This window comes from Ursus maritimus, unplaced genomic scaffold (assembly GCF_017311325.1).
Source record: "Ursus maritimus isolate PB19 unplaced genomic scaffold, ASM1731132v1 scaffold_28, whole genome shotgun sequence".
Taxonomy (NCBI): domain Eukaryota; kingdom Metazoa; phylum Chordata; class Mammalia; order Carnivora; family Ursidae; genus Ursus; species Ursus maritimus.
The window spans coordinates 11667601-11683763 of record NW_024425341.1 but is presented as its reverse complement, the minus strand read 5'-3'; the positions used below and the strand labels follow the sequence as shown (position 1 = coordinate 11683763).

General features: G+C 52.4%; 1 protein-coding gene across 5 annotated transcripts in view; it reads right to left on the bottom strand.

Annotated features, from left to right (window-relative positions):
- RBPMS (RNA binding protein, mRNA processing factor) overlaps nucleotides 1–16163 on the bottom strand; it is a 172436-nt gene that overhangs the window by 16944 nt on the left and 139329 nt on the right. For 2 of the 5 annotated variants that reach the window (XM_040643276.1, XM_040643277.1), the window contains 2 exons: nucleotides 12340–12470; nucleotides 1028–1161 (listed from right to left, as the gene is read on the bottom strand). The exons of 1 other annotated variant lie outside the window; for it this stretch is intronic. In XM_040643276.1, the coding sequence (XP_040499210.1) occupies nucleotides 1028–1161; nucleotides 12340–12470 (265 nt within the window). Of the gene's footprint in view, nucleotides 1–1027; nucleotides 1162–9430; nucleotides 9656–12339; nucleotides 12471–16163 lie in introns of those variants that run through there. 2 more of the 5 variants (XM_040643278.1, XM_040643279.1) reach the window with 2 other exon arrangements.

Genomic DNA, 16163 nt, shown 5'->3' with positions numbered 1-16163 from the left:
CCCCCCCCCCCCCCCCCCCCCCCGCCTCTTCTAACCTGCTTTTATAGGTGGGGCAATCAGTTGAGAGCTGGGTATTCTGAGTGACGTCCCCGGGGGCACAGAGCCCAGTGGGGTCCGGATCCAGGGCCCAGGCTCCACTGGCTCTCGTAACTTTTCTCGGAGTGGGCCCCCAGACCCAGCTCACACAGGATCCCCAGCCTTTGGTCTTGCTCCCCATGCAGAAGTCCTCTGCATTTCCTTCTACCCCATGGGCCTCCTTTCTCTCTGGCTCTCAATGCAGGGTGAGGGGCCACACTGGCGGACTCCGTCCCAACTTGGGGCCTCACCTCCTCGGGAAACGAAGACTTAAAAGGACCACAGATGTGTTTTGAGCTTCTGCCCAAACCAGGGCTCCAGCTCAGGGAACCCCCTGGGCCAGCTGTACATGCAGGCTCCTCTGGGGGATACACTGGATATTCCTAGAAATCATATCACCAGCTAGAGGGGGTCCCCCGCATTGTGGGAGGGCAAAGCTGTGTTCCTTGGGAGTCAGCAGCAGGTACTGAAGTTCACTTAAGGCAGGGCCAGAGTCCTTTTCTTTCTTTTCTTTTTTTTTTAAAGATTTTATTTATTTATTTGACAGGGAAAGAGACAGCCAGTGAGAGAGGGAACACAAGCAGGGGGAGTGGGAGAGGAAGAAGCAGGCTCCCAGTGGAGGAGCCTGATGTGGGGCTTGATCCCAGAACGCCGGGATCACGCCCTGAGCCGAAGGCAAACGCTTAACGACTGCACCACCCAAGCGCCCCCAGAGTCGTTTCGACACTCAATAGCAATTAAGGGGACGAGGGACCAGAAGCTTTTTGTAAGCAGGTAGGCTAAAAAACATGTCGCTTTGGGAATTCAGGAGTATATGCAGGACAAAGAAGAGAGAAATAAAGAAGGGAAGTGTGGGAGGATGGGAAGGAAAAGGAGGGAGGAGTACAGGGGTGCAGGGGGAGAGGGCAAAGAGGAGGAGAGGGTGGGTGAAAGACAAAAATTTCATACCTACCCATGGCTTATGGCTTTGTGCATCTGAATCCACTTGCTCACTAAGCAAAGGGCAGAGTTGGAGCTGCCTTCCTGAGACAGGTGGTAAAGGAGGGGACGGGGGCACAGCCCCACAGCAGGTGGGGGGCTGGGAACCTAAACACACAGCGGGAGGGGATGGGTCTGTGTGCACTGGAGTCGGAGGGAGCGTGGTGGTGGCGACTGGTGCTGCCTGGGTGTGGGGCTGGGGCACTGAGCCCCACGAGGCCAAGACATGTTGGTGTTTCAGAGACACAGGAAGAGGGAGGTCTGACCAGGGGGTGGGGGCGCAGTGGATGGCATGACTTTTGGTGACGGTGACTGCGAGAAGGAAGCCCTTCATCTCCCACACACCCACCCCAGCCTCAGCCAACCTCTGGTGCATGCTAGCCTCTTCTACCCACGCTGTCCTTGTCCCCGAGCCCTGTGGTCAGCCTGGTCTAGAACACCCAAGCACTCCAGGGCGATAAGCAGGTTGACTCTGGGCTGTGGGGTCTAGGATAAGCTGTACTCAGCTCAGCCGAGGTCAAGTTGGCCCACTGGCTGATTCTCGGGGAGCATGTGGTGGTGATGGAGTTAACAGAGGCCCCGAAATTCATCACTCTGTGTCCCCAGGGCGTGGACACCTCTGCCCCTGCCAACAGGGTGGCTCTTCTCACTGCATTCCATAGACCTCCAAGCCCACATCCTCGCTCAGATCGGAGGGGTGCAGCGGCACCCACTTGCCAGCAGAGGGCAGTGCCCCGCCCCCGGCCCAGCCTGAGCTGCTCCCCCACGTTTCTGTGCAGCAGAGCAGAGTGGCCGAGCTCACAGGCAAAACTGAGTTCAAGCAGCAGGCGGCTGGTCCAGGTGAACAAGCTGTTTTGTGCTAACTACTGCTGTCCTCGGGGGGAGGGGGGGAGGGACTGACCCCCCCACTTGGGCTGCTTGTTCTGCTGTGGGTTCTGGCTCCAGGTCACCCGTGGCCACTCCTGCCCATTGCCTAGGGGCTGCTTTAGTGCATCGTAAACACTGGGGAAACCTGCGGTTCCCTGACTCTCTCCCTCCACGGACAGTCCAGCAGGGGTAAGTCTGCACAGTTGACCTTCCATGAAAGACATGATCCTGTCTGTAGAAAAATGCACGTGAGCTGGCGTACACACACACACACACACACACACACACACACACAAACTGCACACTCAACAATCCTGCCTACAGTCCCAGGAGCTTCTGAAATCCCCAGAAGAACCTCTAACGATATGCGTGATCCACACCAACGCTGATGCCCACCCTGTCCAGACTGCTAAGCACACCACCGCACAGACTGTGGCCTGCGGGTCGATAAGCAACACGGAAGACCCTAGGGTGCTTCTCCACTCAGACTCAGAAATGCTAGTCGTTACCGCTCGGCTCACTATCCAGGGGCCACGCTGTTTGGGATTCTACCATCGCACATCTTCGGGAATGTTCTTCGCAAACACAGTGGCCCTGCAAAGTGACCCTGAGGTCTCCAGCACCTTAGCACAGATGGTACCAGCTCCTGCGACGTGTGGGAGAGCTCGGACACGAGAACACCCATAAGTAGAAATAACCCAGAGCAAAAATAAAATGGAATGCTAGAGAAAGTGGTAAGTATCCATAAAAGTCATTTCTATCCTCTTCCACTTACAGATGAGCAAAACTAAGGCCCAGAGGATTCAAGTAAATACAGAATTCACATTTCCAATCATGTTGCCAAAACAGGAAGACCCTGACTGGTCTCTAGAGTGGAGCCCTCAGCCCTCTGCAGTGCCTGTGAGCAGCACAGACTACGTACCCCACCTCGGCTGCACTCCCCACCCCTCCCTTCTGGCGACCGCCGGGCGTCACCACACTGGCCTTCAGAAACAGTGTAAGTGCCTACCAGGTGCCGGCCTCCATGAAACGTAGCGGTTATTAGTAACTACTCCTTGGTTTCGCTATTTTCTTCTCCGTAAATAAAGGGATCAGTCTAGACCAGTGGTCTCAGAGTGGGGTCCCTGGCCCCCAGCGTCACCTGGGAACTTGTGAGAAATGCAGAAACCTCTGGGAGAAAAACCCAAGCCCCTGCACGTCGCAAGCCCTTCAGGAGACGATGACGCACACGTCCAAGTTTGAGACACACTGCTCCTGCGTGAGGTTTCCGAAGTGAGGCTGGAAGCAGGCTGTCTAGAGATGCTCTGTGGTCAAGTAAGTCGGAGAGAAATGCCGTCTCTGCCCCTTCAGCGGAATCGAGATACACATTAAAGACTCGAGAAGTTCCACCATGAAGAAACCTGTTTGACTTGATGAACCCCGGGCTCCCAAGTTTATCTGCCCACAGGATCTTTTTATTATGTTCCCCTGCGGTTGCTGAGAAACGCTGATGTGGAAGGCTCCTTCCCGGGGTGACTTCTGGTGGATCTGGGAGGCGGCGGCGTGCCAATATGGCCTCCAAGTTTCTAGCTCTTAACAAAACCGATCAGAGCTGGAAGATCCCCAGCCCAGCTGGTGCCCTGGATGGCTGATCTAACCTCTAAGCAGCAGTGGAGATTTTCTTACCTCTCCCAAGGCAGGTGCTGGACCTGAATACAGATTTCCCCAAGCACCATCTATTCAGAGCCGGCTCTCCTTTTTAAGGCATGGACATTCAGGCTTCGACACTGTGCCTGAGATGGAGTGCTGACCTCCCTGCTGGGGCTCTCCCAGCACGGAAACAACTGCAGCCAGCCACTCACACATTCTTTCGTTATAACCAACCCCGGCCTGCTCACTCCGGGCCTGAGGATCCATTCTGAGCAGCAGCACCAAATAAAGCATGGCAGGTCCCACAGCAAACTTTGCTGAAGGCTGCCAGGCTAAGGGAAGGCTGCCAAGCCAGGAGCACACTGCGGTCCAAGAAACTCCAAACTCACCAAAGAGACTAGACTGATCTGCCATACAAAAAAGATGGTCATCTTTATGGGACAAATCACAGGGTTCTTTAAAATAGCTCCCCTGCCCTATCTAATACAGTGTTCACCCAAACTGGAAAAACACTTTTCAGGAATTTCTGTTTCATGAAATGAGGCCCACTGAGGGTCGCTCCCGTTCCCAACCCCATCCCCCCCAAACTGCCGGCCCATCCTCTCGCTCAGCACACGCAGAGGGCACGAAAGGCTATCACCATTCTTTCCTCTTTGTCTGGCACCTAATACTCCTTGCCTAGGGCAATTAAACAAGCTGCCATCATCAAGGCGAAATATCCAGATCTATGTGAATGGGTCCAAAGGTTAAGTCGGCCATCTGACCTACCCCAACTGCCAGAAAGGAAGTGAGCCAGTCCTGCCTGGAGAAGGTTACGCTCCAGCCCAGCCCTATACCCCTGCAAGATCTCCCTGTCTGGATGGTGGGACACTGCTGAGGCCTGAGCCCAGGCAGCGACAAGTCTAGACCCCTGTGAACACCTCCTGCTAAGACCAGTCAAGGCTGGACTTAATTAACCATAAGCCTTCAGGGACAATTTTCTCTCCTGGGCTTTTAGACTCTTTCCCTGTCTGTCCTAAGCACAAACCAGGTTCTTGCCTTCAAACAGGCATGTGAAATGTGCTCAGACACCCCAGAAGTTCACTCAAGACGCCACTCGGGTTGAGGGCACCCAAGCGTGTAACATCCTGTGTCAGATTAAGTCCACAGTGGTTGCTTGTCATCCATATTTAATTCTGTCAGCCTGTTAATTTTTAACTATGTTTGCTATCAAGGGCCATTAGAGGTCCCCAGGAGCCGAGCCCAGTGAAGCGAGAAGTACTTCATGGCAGAGTGGATGAGGCTTGAAGTTGGGGTGTCCCACTTTCCCATCCTGTCACCGAGCTCTGGCCTTCCCCACTGGCAGCACAAATCCTGAATAAAACATGATCCATTTGGAGTTGATTTGCCTTTTTCCCCCCTGTCAGAATTGGTTTTCTTCAAGGAGAAGTTCACTTTCTTTTTATGAAGGCTACATTTTATATTTCTAAACCTTCTTTGTAGCCTTGGTTTTGTTTCCAAACCACTTAGAACCCACATACTTTTGGATGGTATCTGGGTGCCCATTCCTAGGACAGGAGGCCCGAGCCCGGGTGAACGGCCAGCTGGCCGAACCAGGGCCTCGCCTCGGGACACACCACGGCCACAGGCTGCGGCCCCTGCCCTGGCCCCCACTGCTTCTCCTCTTCACCCAAGAACGGAGCCTGGACCCTTATCATTCTCTTGGTGGGGTGCTGGTCTTGAGTCCCTATATCCCAACTGCTTCTAATGCTACAAGGGGAGGGCTCAGGAGCCTCTGGGCCATGCCAGATCAAGTTCTGACAAAAGAAGGAAACAGAAGAGCTAGGTTAATAATTACGACTCCATGACAAACATTTTACTCTTTCCCTCGAAATGACCCTGTCAAGTAGATACTCAGTCTTCCTCCTCATAGATGAGGAAACTGAGCTTCAGTGAGGTTAAAATAAACTTGTTTAAAATCCCAAAGGTAGCACAGTGGGTGGAAACGGTCATTAAAACTGGCCTGTTTGATTTTACAACACCGAGTCCTGATGCCGTGCCAGATCCTCTGCACCATCCTGCTGGGATGGTCAGACCACCTATTTGTGGATAATCCCACGGACGAGGGGGAGCTCCCGGAGGCCAGGGAGAAAGTCATAGGCCCTAGGAAGTTTAGCCTTACAAAGGACAAAATGAAACATGCTCGAGAGACATGAAAGACAGTGCCCCAAATGAAGGAAACCCTGTGGCCCCCCCCAGCCAGGAAAAGGCCCCCTTGGAGCCACTCTCTCAGTCATGGCAACGGTGAATTTGAGGAGTCTTGTTGGGATCCCCAACCACGGCCACGGTCATGGCCACGGCCACAGGGCACTGCTCAGGTTTCTGAACAGCTGCTGAAGCAAGCGGCCCAGTGTGGTGAAGTTTGGGGCTCAGCAGCAGCTCTGGCCAAAGGAGCCAACCATCCCCAGGAGCTCTGGCTGAAGGATTCTGGACCGCTGCTGAAGAGGCCCGTGAGGATGGGCCGAATGTTTCCGTCTCTCACTGCCTTCCTAAGGGCTCCCGCGCTCTCCAGAGACCGGAGAGCAGAGGAGGGGATGAGGACGACAGAAAAGGTAAAGAGGAGGTCATTTGCTTGGCCAGGGTGGGATCCCCGGGGGTTCAGTCACAGGCCTATGGAGAGAGCAACTTCCCAAGGCACGAGAGGTGACGCTGCCACCTGGAAACGCGGCCAGGCAGAATTCCAACGGACGGACTGTGGGAAGAATGAGCCAGAGTCCAGGGAGGAATGGGCCGGATGACCCGTGGGTCTTTCTCTTCTCCAGTTTCTCTGATAGGAGAGTGAGATAAGGCAGCAGCTGGAAAGTTCAGGGACAACGGGCTTGAGTAAAGCAACACACAGGAACCACTTGGTCTCTCTGGGAATTCAGCTGTTTCCCACTCTTGATCTATTTCCTGTCAGGGAGAGGTTTTCTCCTGACAGGCGTGTCCGGGCCTGGCTGTGGGGGGAGACTTCCTGTGGGGACGAGTCCTCCCGGCGCTGGCACAGGCTGCAGAGGCCTCGCTGCTGGACGTAGGGCAGGTGCTGTCACTCTGGTGGCTGTCCCCAGATGCCTCATCTTGCTCACCTGCCCCTCATTTATTCTTCCCAACCTCTGGCCTGCCGTTTGGCTGCAGCCACAAGGACTCTGCCGCTGCCTCAGTGTCGTCAAGCATTTGAACAAGCACAGCCTCGTGGGTAGCTAGGCCCTAGGTTTCCTCCTCCTTGCTGAAAATTCACATGCTCCTTAAAAGGCTAACATTTAGGAAGTCCTTACTAGGTGCCAGGCTCTCTTGTTCTAAAGATTTTGTTTATTTATTTGAGAGAGAAAGCACGAGACGGGGGAGGGGCAGAGGCAGAGGCAGACTGACTCCCTGCTGAGCGGGGAGCCCGCCGTGAGGCTCGATCCTGGGACTACGGGATCACGACCTGAGCCGAAGACAGATGCTTCACTGAGCCACCCAGGCGCCCCCAGGCACTCTTGCTCTACAAGAGCGATGATGAGGCCCATTTTCCTGAAGCCCAGAGAGGTTAAGTAAGGAATGTGCGCAGTCGAGCTCACACAGCCCGTAAAGGCAGAGCCAGTGTCTGACCAGGTAGCTCCAGGGCCCGCACCTCCACCCCGTGCTACTGCCAGGCTCAGAAACAGCCCGAGGTGGTCTGAGAAAGGAGAGGGGGCTCTGTGCTCCCTTCTCAGTGGGAGACACACGCCCAGAACTCCCAGGAGCCCGGCGCTGTGAGCACAATGCCTGGTCGGCCTGCCCCAGCCTGGCGTCCTGTGGGAGTTAAGCCAGGGGCTCCTCGACCAGAAAGCTGAACAAAATCAGGAACTAGACAAGGCTAGCACATTCAGGAGACAGAGCACCCAGGGGCAGTGTCCCCTCACAGTCTGACCTTCACGGAGCTGTAGGTTGAAAGGAAAGGTACAGATCAGAGGATCAGTAAGTTTCATCGATGTCTAGAAGCAATTTAAAGCCTTGGGCTGATTAGCCCCCAAAGGCCAACCTCTGCAGTCCCTCAAAGCTATGCTCTCCCAGACGACCACAGGCCCTGGACTGCAGGGAGACAGTGGTCGTTGGAGAAAGCCAGGCCTCGAGGACCAGGTCTCAGGCGGTAAGAGCTGATGCCACCTGGGAGGCCCCAAAGCAAATGCCCTCAATCTCTGACTCTTCCCTTCCCTTTGGGAGGCTGGCCAGCCGCTGGGGTGCTGAAGCCCCTCCCACGGGCTTTGTTCCCGGCTCCCACTGCAGGACCAGCCGCCCTGACTGAAAACCCAAGGGGCCTCACTGTGCGAGTCCCGTGCGGTGCCTGGGTGGGATGCATCACGGCCGTGCTGCTGGGCCTCGGTGCTCACACCGGCCCTGCTCCCTGCCTCCCTCGGGACACTCCCTCACCCCCGGGCCGTGCGCTTCAAATACACCCCGCGCCGAACCAGATCTCTTGTGTCTCATCTCAGTATTCTCCACAGGGCATAGTTAGTGACAGAGGAGACGCTTAATGAAATTTGTTTTTATAAAGAAGTTTCAAGATTCAGTTCACAGTTGCCTTTCGCTGAGTTAACGCCTGGATCTGGTGGGCGGGCGGGCAGCTCTGCCGGGAGCTCCGCACACTGTTCCTGGCCCTTCTCTCCCCCTGTGATCTCTCTTCCTTCCCTGTGTGCTTGGGTCAACTTTTCCCATGGTCCATTTTTATATTGATTTTGGGTTTAACCTTTACAATTTGTCCAGTGTGTCACAGGGCACCTCCCAAGGGACATGTCCCGGCCTGGGAAGTCTGCGTTAGGATTTTAGAACCTTCTGTGGACATGCAGGTGATGGGGTTCCAGCCCTGCGCCGTGGAGCAGCCTGGGAGGAAGATCTGCCGTGACTCAGGGTAAATGAGGCCCCTGAAGAAGAAACAGGTAACGGGGACTTGCTCTCTCAGTCCTACTTACCTGGACAAGCTTCTGGGGCAACAAGGTGGCTCTGGTCAAGGGTAAATGGTATTGTTTCTAGAATGTAACAAGAACAGTGCACTTTACTGGTTTTCTCTCTGGCCCATCAGCAACAAGACTAAAGGACTGGCACCAAGCAAAACTGAACGGGGACTGAAAAGGCCGAGCTGTGTGAGGATGACATGGCAGGAAGTGCTGTTTGTGCCTGAAAGCAGAACTCTCCTAAAAGCCACGGATGAAACCTGCCCTCCTGTTCACAGGGACTTTCAGAATATATTTAATAAATTTCAAACACCAATGACCTTGACAGTAGACAGGACGATCGTGTCTAAAAACGTTAATGATCTGCTCAGAGCTCAGCTGTGTGCTGCGTCAAGTTGTTCCTTCATCTCTACGAAGGACAGGGCAGTGCTGTAGCCGACAGAACAATTACCTTCTGCGATGATGCCTCGAAAACGGGATGTGGTGTCAAATAAGCGTCTTCAATTCAGAGATGGAGGCACGAGGCCACAGACGGAAGCTGGCACTGAACCAGAAGATCTTCAACGACCGTTCCTGCCCCTCGGGTTCTCCTCCCTCTGGATCAGGGTGGACAGACTGGAAAATACGTCTCTTTGCTTCAAAGAGGCTTCTGACAGCCAGACACACCGTCCCCGCTGAAGCAAGGTCTCCTGGTAGAGGCGACTCACAGATGCTAGAAAGAGAACCTTCCAACGTGCAGCTCTCGATGGTTCGGAAGCCCAAGAAGAGACCAGCAGCAGTGAGGCCTCGGCTCTGGGCCAGGTCTCCCCTGGATGCTCTGCGGCATTCTCCCATGTGGTGTGTGCTCCGTGTCACGGGCCCAATTCTCCCACAATCTCAGTCAGAGATAACCTCTTAGCTCCAAACTCGCATCACCATGAAAACAAAACGCTGCAGTCTACTTGAGATAATTTTTGCTCTGATTAAAATTTTTATTGAAATCTCTCAAACGTTACCAAGAAATTATTTTTGCAAAATGGGGGAAAAATAGCTAACAAGCAAATTCAACATGGGAGCTCCCTCTGCTGGTCTGCGGTAGGTTGGTATGTTACAAACACATTCCCAGAGACAAATCTAATTTGCTGGAGAAGTGGACAAAAGACAGGTGTGTTGGGCTTTGCCTCAGGAGAGAAACACTAGAAGAAAAAAAAAATCCAAGTCTCAAAACAGAGCACAACAATGCTAAGAAAAACAAAATAATATAAAAGCGTCTCCAAAGACATACAGTAAGATCTCCAAACAAAACCGGAATCATCCACTAAGGGGATGCTCCGTTTCAGTCTTCCCCACTGCTCTACCTCCAGTTAATAAAAATTCTCTCAGGCCCTTTGGGTGAAGGTTAAGTTCATTCCCTTGTCTTTGCCTCCAAGTCTCTTCTTACAGGCTTCTCATCTACTTAAAGAAGAAAGATCCAAGGAGTCAGTGGAGTGAGGCCTTTCCAAAATTCCAACAAAGAGTAAGTCTTTGGTGAGCCAGCACTGAGGCGTGGAAAGAGCAAGGCCTGGGAGTCAGGTGACCTGGCTCCAGTCATGGTAGAGCCACTCGCGACTTTCGAGAACTCTCCATCTTCTCCGGTCTGTCTCCTCAACTGTAAAATGGGCCAGACCTGCTGATCGGTAAAGTCTCTACCAGTTCATTCTATGATTCTCATCTTGGACAAAGAGATTTAGACAACCATATCTGTTCACGAGCCTTTAGGATACAGAACCCAAGCTTGCACTGGGAATGACTCCAAACAAGTTTTGGGGTTGAGCACAAGGATCTCACTGATTTCAGATGAAAGTTCCACCAACTCTAGGACCGATGTGGCAGAGCCAAGTGGACTCCAGGTTGGGAAAGTCTCGAGATCAAGGAAGAACTCACAGGGGAGGGTGCCACCATGGGCAATACATCCCACTAAGTCAAATGGCTGAGTCCATCTAATCTTGGCACTGTCTCTAACCTTTCTCACAATGGGCATGGGCTTTCTTAAGACTCTTCAGTTCCTTCTCCCACACATCCCCAGATATACTTTGGATTTCATCCATTATATGAAGCAAGGGCAAGTTACCCGAATGTTATTAAGGCCCCAAAGCCACTATTCCCAGTCCTTCCTGGCTACTGTCCATTCTTGCTTTTCCAGGGCAACGGTGAAAGGCTTTACTGCTGATTAACAGAGCCACTGATATTCAGAATACTCTGCACACTGGGCACCGTTCCACGGTATTAGGACCGTTTGCCTTCACTGTCAGGTAATCTACACTTCGGCAGTCTAGGAAGAGGAGCGAAGACACATCCACAGATGGTGGGGGCGGGCCCACAGACAGAGGGGGCCATCATCTACACAGTTATCCCCAAGGCCACTGCGAACGTTTCGATGACTCAGCAGAAGATAGCCACAGGTTTATGTTTTTCTCTCTTCTCCCTCCCCTGCCCCCTGCGAGGAGACGGAGCGCTGACGCGGACCGAGGTGGAAGCAGCAGCAAGGGGAGGGAAAGCAGAAAGCACAGCTGATCTGGACACCGGGCCACCGGGCTGTGAATCCTGGGGCTGCTATAAGTCATGTTCCGTGCCAGCTGCCCTCACCACCACCGTCTACTTTTCCCTTACTACCGGTACGACTTTCTACCTCCTTCTGCCAACACCGAGGGTCCTCACGTCGGGGGCCTAGTCTGCCTGCGCGGTGCCTGGGAGGCTGGGCTGTGCGTGCACGGAGCACGGACAGCTCGGCTGAGACGCAAGGGACGCGTATGCAGCCAGCTCCACGCCTGACCCCCTGGCCCACGAGGATGTCAGCTAGGGGGCTGCGTGTCCGTGCTTTATACAACACAGGGAGTGCTGTACCCCATGGAAGGGTTTTCAGTCAGAAGGAAGAGCTTCCCAGGAAGCTGTGTGTCCCATCCAGCCTTGTAAATAAACACTAAGCAAAACAAAAACCCCACCTGTCTGTCCAGGCCAACGGTTCTTCAGAAACCAGGCTTTCCCGCTTTTTACAGGATTTACACGTGCGGTAAAATGAATGCATCTATATTCTGTCCTATTTGCTGTCCATCATCCCTCTGAACCCTAACACGCATCACTACTGCTTGCACTAAGAGCGAAAGAAAGAGCAACATTTTTTTTTTAAGGGGAGAGGAAGGGTTGGTACGTAGGTAGTAATCTTTGTGAAGAAACAAGGGCGTTTGTGAAACTCAGCCTACTTTTAACTAAGAAGGGAAGTGGGTCCAAACAGAGACCTTCACCTTGACCTGTAATGACGTTCTCCACACTACACCGTACCTCCTTTTCTAAAGATGGAAAAAAGGAACGCTTCATCCTTCCTGTGACATCTGTAAGCTAGCAGCACACGGTCTTCCTGGAAGCTTCCCACTTTCCCCCTTTGGCCACTAGCTCTTCCAGAACACGGGAGCAGAAATCTCTCCACACACAGGTACACACGCAGACATGGAACTCCGGCAACCAGCGCACGCCTCCCTCAGCAGCCCTTCCGCACGACCAGGCACGCGCGACTCTGTTCTAGGAACACCCTCGGGCTGGCTGGGGGCTGGGGGGGCGGGTAACCTGCGCCCCGTCTGTCTCTCGTGTGTGATATGAGGGTGAGATCATTAGGGAAGAGAGAGGTGTCATTTGGGGCAAACATCAGGCAGTGGGTGATATCATGGCTGTCAGACGGTCCTCAAGTCCCGGAGGAGTGTCAGCTGGATTTAGAGGGGATCATTAATCTCCCGGAGGTGGGTCTGTTAGCCGGACAGGTGTTAGTTGTACGGTGTGCTCTGGGGAACCAGGTTGGAAAGGACCGGTGGTGGAGTGAGTGAAGTCGTGGCCGATGGGGGTCAATTACCTGGGCATGCAGTGAAGCGGGATAGGTGAAAGCAGGAGGAGGAAGAGCAGGCGCTAACTCCGCTGGGTACAGAGGGTACGGGGCCCACACTTCAGGGCTACTGGGGTAAAGTGCAGGCACTGTGAGCTCATCTGCAAGAAAAGAATAAGGGAAGAGTTAGTGGTTACCAAACAGCTGCTTTCCAATCAGAAACAAAACACCAAATCACCCCGAGCCCCCGTCCATGGCAGAAGTCAAATTACTCTCATGCTTTCAATAACCTGTTGGTTTTGGGTCCCCAAACTCTAAGCGAGGGAATGGTAAATACAAAGTGAAAAAAACCAACAGGCATCTGCTGCCTGTCTGCCCTGCTGGGATCCCAGGCCTGGGCTCTGCCCCGGACACTCTGATGTCTTTCCAACTATAGCTGGGGGAACACAAGAACAGTGGGGATTTCCTGCACAAAACCGCACACGTGGCCCTCTGAGGAAAAGAGGAAGAGAACCGGTAGGAGATATCCCATGAAAACGCACTGCAGAGCCTTTGGGAGAACGATGGTTACTGGCAGGGCCATGACAGACCAGAAGCGTAGGACTTCTCTGTTTATCAGTGTCATTACTGCTGACGAATACACCATCATCCCCGAGCACTTCCCAGTTAGCCCTCCGACGCCTTCAGAAGTGAAAAAGCCTGGAGTATCCAGATTCAAGTTAAACCCCACGAAGATGCAAATGAGGACATTCACAGTTGCTGCTTACACGGACTGTATTTTCTAGGCGAAAAAAAGGGAGTCATGTTGCCAACTGACTGGTCTGAATCCGATTCCATTCAGGTCAAGCTGCAGTTTGCCAGACTGAAGGGCAAGTGCCCGGGGCTCAGAATGTATCAGGAAGCAATCCATTAAAGTAACAGCAAACACATGAGGGAGCGTCTCAGCAAAGAAAAAAAAGAACACCAGTCGATAGTTATGAATCTGGACTCTGTGAAGCAGCGATCTCAGTGTGTGCTTTTATCACCTGTCAAAATCTGAAATCAAGTAGGCCAAGGATGTTACCCAGGACTGCCGGAGGAGTCAGGAAAACGAGACTGTCATAAAGCCATTAGTGACTCTGCCATTCAGGACTTTCCAGAAGTCTAGAGTGCACGTGACCCAAGGTTGAAAGAGTCATTTCACTCCTTCCCACACGTAAGAAGCCACCCCAGGCCTGCTCATTCTGGATCTCTCTTGTCTTCCCCAGTCTCCCCCCACCCCCAAACTGTGGCTCTGGGCAGGGTCTTCAGTACGGGAACGGGGCTAGAAACAGACAACTTTCCTGAGTGTGATGTGGGGACTGCTCTATGGAGCAACCGGAAAGCAGCTGAGCCTATGGGTGCAGGCGGACCTGGTGAGGTTTTCCACAGCCAGGCAGCACAGCAAGAACTCCTGAAAAGGTGATGGGGAGTCCAGAGCTGACGAGGACCAGCCATTCAGAGGGCAGCATGGGGATCCCAACAATGTGGAGTGCTACACTGTGGCTGCCCAGACTCCCGGACTCCCTCTCTCAACAAGGCAGTTAAAATGTCCTCTTCACACTTGGTGAGGGGAGTGCAGACTGCGTGTAGATTAGGCTGGAGAGCCAGACCCGAAGTGTGGGCTCATAGTTATTATTCGAATGGGAACACAGAGGCATCCTAAGCTTTCTTCAAATGATCAGGTCTACACCACCTATTTCTAGTTCTAGGATGTGTGGGTGTCTGTAGTTTTTGTCAGAAAATTCCTTATGGAGGGGTTGGGAGAATGCTTCACAGACCCCTGTGTTTCCGGTCATGACAAGACCATATGATTTCCATTAGAGCAACTCTTGTGGGAGCCCCGCTCGTGGAAACTAACTGCTGCCAGAACCCAGGCCTCGGATCTTAAACAAACAACCATTCTCAGGAATGGCAAGCTATTATTGTTGTTGTTGGTACTGTTATTTCAGCTACCATGCTATTTTAAGACATTCTGAGTCTTTTTGAAAAAAAGTCAACAGAGTCTCAGGACCTAGCACACAAATGTCTTAGCCCGTGCCTGCTCAGCCCTACTGTGGCNNCCGATGACGCTAACCGCCATCAGAAAGGATATGCAGGGCCTGCAGCCTGATGGCAGCACTTCCTCATCCTGTGGCCTCACAGGAACTGGCCAAGCTGGGGGTGCTCTAATCTAATCACTTTCCTTTAGAAAGTTTTAAAAATGAAATGAGATGTCATTTTAAGATTCCTTTTTTTTTTTAAAGGATATATATATATTTTAAGATTTTATTTATTTATTTGACAGAGATAGAGACAGCCAGTGAGAGAGGGAACACAAGCAGGGGGAGTGGGAGAGAAAGAAGCAGGCTCATAGCGGAGGAGCCTGATGTGGGGCTCGATCCCATAACGCCGGGATCACGCCCTGAGCCAAAGGCAGACGCTTAACCGCTGTGCCACCCAGGCGCCCCTCATTTTAAGATTCCTGATCCTAAAGAGAGAAATAATGGAGATGGGTGGAGTCAGGATTTCAATCTCATCCTTGATAGATGGGATTTATGATTTCCAGACATTTCCACATTTTTATCCTAAAGCATTACTTCCCATTGGGTCTAGATACACGCTCAGAGACTATTCACTAACATTTGCCTAAAACCTAGCCCAGCAGGATGGGGCAGCATTGGCTTCCAAATCTCCCACACCCAAAGCTGCTGAGTAATAATAAAGTCAGGTAAGTGAAGTGGAAGCCTGAGAGAGATCGGAGTGAACTTACATTTGATCACGTCTTTCATATCTCTCCCTTCTCCCCTTGAGAAGGAATCTGGAGTTAGCATAAATATCAAGAGACACGCAGCACAGAATGGGCTGGTCAGGAGGAGGATGAGGAAGAGGAGCCCAAAATGTGCCAGTGGAGATGTCCTGAGCTGGAGAGTACTGGGGGAGAGGAGAAAGTGAGGAGGATTTCTCACAACCAAGTTTCCAAGGGTTGGTTAGTGAGAGCCCAGGAAGGGAGGATCCAGGTCTTAACCAAGTCTGGGCCCCTGGGGCCAGCTCTGAGACTAGCATTTAGTGTGTAATACTGTTTGTTGGACTGAATAGTACCCGGTGGAAAATTCTAAAAGCTGTTTAACGATACACCACTGTTTTATTAAAGGAGATTAGGAAATATCCATAGGAACTAGATCTAAAATTTCCCAATCCGTTCAGTATTTGTCACACAAAAACAAAAATGAAACAAAAAACTAGCAAAAGAGCAAAAGGAGGCTCAAACCAGAACAAATGCTACAGAACGATGGTTTTCAAAGTTCAAAATAAAAGCAGTGGAACCCTTTCTTCAAACTAATTTTTCCCAGAATACCTTTCTATTTTTTAAAAAAGATTTTGTGTTTATTTGAGAGAGAGAGAGGGAGCACACACAAGCAGGGTTAGGGAGAGAAGGCGGCTCCCTGCTGAGCAGGGAGCTCGATGTGGGGCTCGATCCCAGGACTCCGGGACCATGACCTATGCTGAAAGCAGATGCTTAACTGACTGAGGCACCCAGGTGCCCCCAGAATCCCTTTCAAAATAAAAGTGTAGCAAATTTTGGTGGTGGGGGGGGGGGGGGGGGGGAGCTGGAGGACCTCAATCCCCATGACAGTTCCCAAGGTCCGCTAGGGTTCCAGAGAACAGTGTGAAAACTGTTCTCAGAGCTGTGCTCACCAGGGACCAGTTCCGAAAGTAAGCTCCTCTTCCGAGTCTCTGAAGACTGAACTCATTCCTACAGCTCGTGGAAACCCACCTCAGAGAGGGCAGGCGGGCCATGAGCAGCTGCAGCCCGGGGGGGAAACAGAACGCCGCGACCACTGGGACGGTAGCCA